The 941-nt window shown below is 73.3% G+C and overlaps 1 protein-coding gene across 1 annotated transcript in view; it reads left to right on the top strand.

The window, feature by feature from the left end:
- Positions 1 to 941, top strand: part of RPTOR (regulatory associated protein of MTOR, complex 1) — a 67,094-nt gene that overhangs the window by 65,328 nt on the left and 825 nt on the right. The window contains exon 14 of the mRNA XM_012734562.1: positions 34 to 157. Within this exon, the coding sequence (XP_012590016.1) occupies positions 34 to 157 (124 nt within the window). The remainder of the gene's footprint in view (positions 1 to 33; positions 158 to 941) is intronic.

Raw genomic sequence — 941 nt, 5'->3', positions numbered from 1 at the left:
CAGGTGGGCGGCGTCCGGGGAGGCTGCGTGTGACCTGCCCTCTTGCCCCCAGATGACGGCGCCATCAGGGTCTGGAAGAATTTCGCTGACCTGGAGAAGAATCCGGAAATGGTGACCGCCTGGCAGGGCCTGTCGGACATGCTGCCCACCACCCGGGGTGGGTCCCTGGCCGTGACAGCGCTTCGCAGGGTGGCAGAGCCGACGGGCAGGGGCAGGACAGGGGGCAGCTGCCGGCCAGCTGAGGGTGGCCCTGCTCGCGCCCACGCGGCGGCCCTGGACGTCTCCTTCTGCCTGCCCAGGGGAGGCTGGCCGTGGGCAGAGCCGGAGGTCCCCTTGAGCAGCCAGGCCCCGCAGTGTCCCTCAGAGAGCCCCCCGCGCCCCCACTCTGTCCCCCCACTGAGCTGGTGCCCGGAGCCCTCGCGGGTGGCCTGGGGTGCAGCCCAGCAGCCGCCCTCCACCTGGTGCCTGGGTGTGGGACCAGTGGGGGGCCTGTGCCCGGAAAGGGGAGCCGAGGCTGGTGGCCAGCGCCGGCAGGATGCCTCTACGTCCTGGGTCCTGCACCCCGCTGCCTGGCAGGCCCACCTTGCTGTGGGCCCCACGGGGCGTCCTCACCTGCCCCCAGGCCACGCCCGCGGGCCCAGAGCAGGGAGGGGCAGTGTGGGTGGGCCCTTGGCAGCTGAGCCTGGACCGGGAGGCCAGGGCAGGGCCACTGAGCAGAAAGGAAACTGGTGTCTGCGCCTTCTGGGCGATGGGAGCCGGGGGACCCGGGAGGGCCCTTGCTCCTGGACAGAAGGGAGGGACGCTGGGGGGCCCGGGAGCCCAGCAGAGCCCTGTCCCGCACCCCACTGTGGCCCCGTGGGCCCTCCTGGGGACTCCCAGGAGCTTCTCCCGTGGGCGGCAGGCCTGCACCCCGACAGCGGGGTGCCGCGCTGGGCGCAGAG

This window comes from Condylura cristata, unplaced genomic scaffold, assembly GCF_000260355.1.
Source record: "Condylura cristata isolate star-nosed mole 26May11 unplaced genomic scaffold, ConCri1.0 scaffold00060, whole genome shotgun sequence".
NCBI classification, from domain to species: domain Eukaryota; kingdom Metazoa; phylum Chordata; class Mammalia; order Eulipotyphla; family Talpidae; genus Condylura; species Condylura cristata.
The sequence above is the reverse complement of the archived record's forward strand: the minus strand, read 5'-3'. Positions and strand labels throughout refer to the sequence as shown.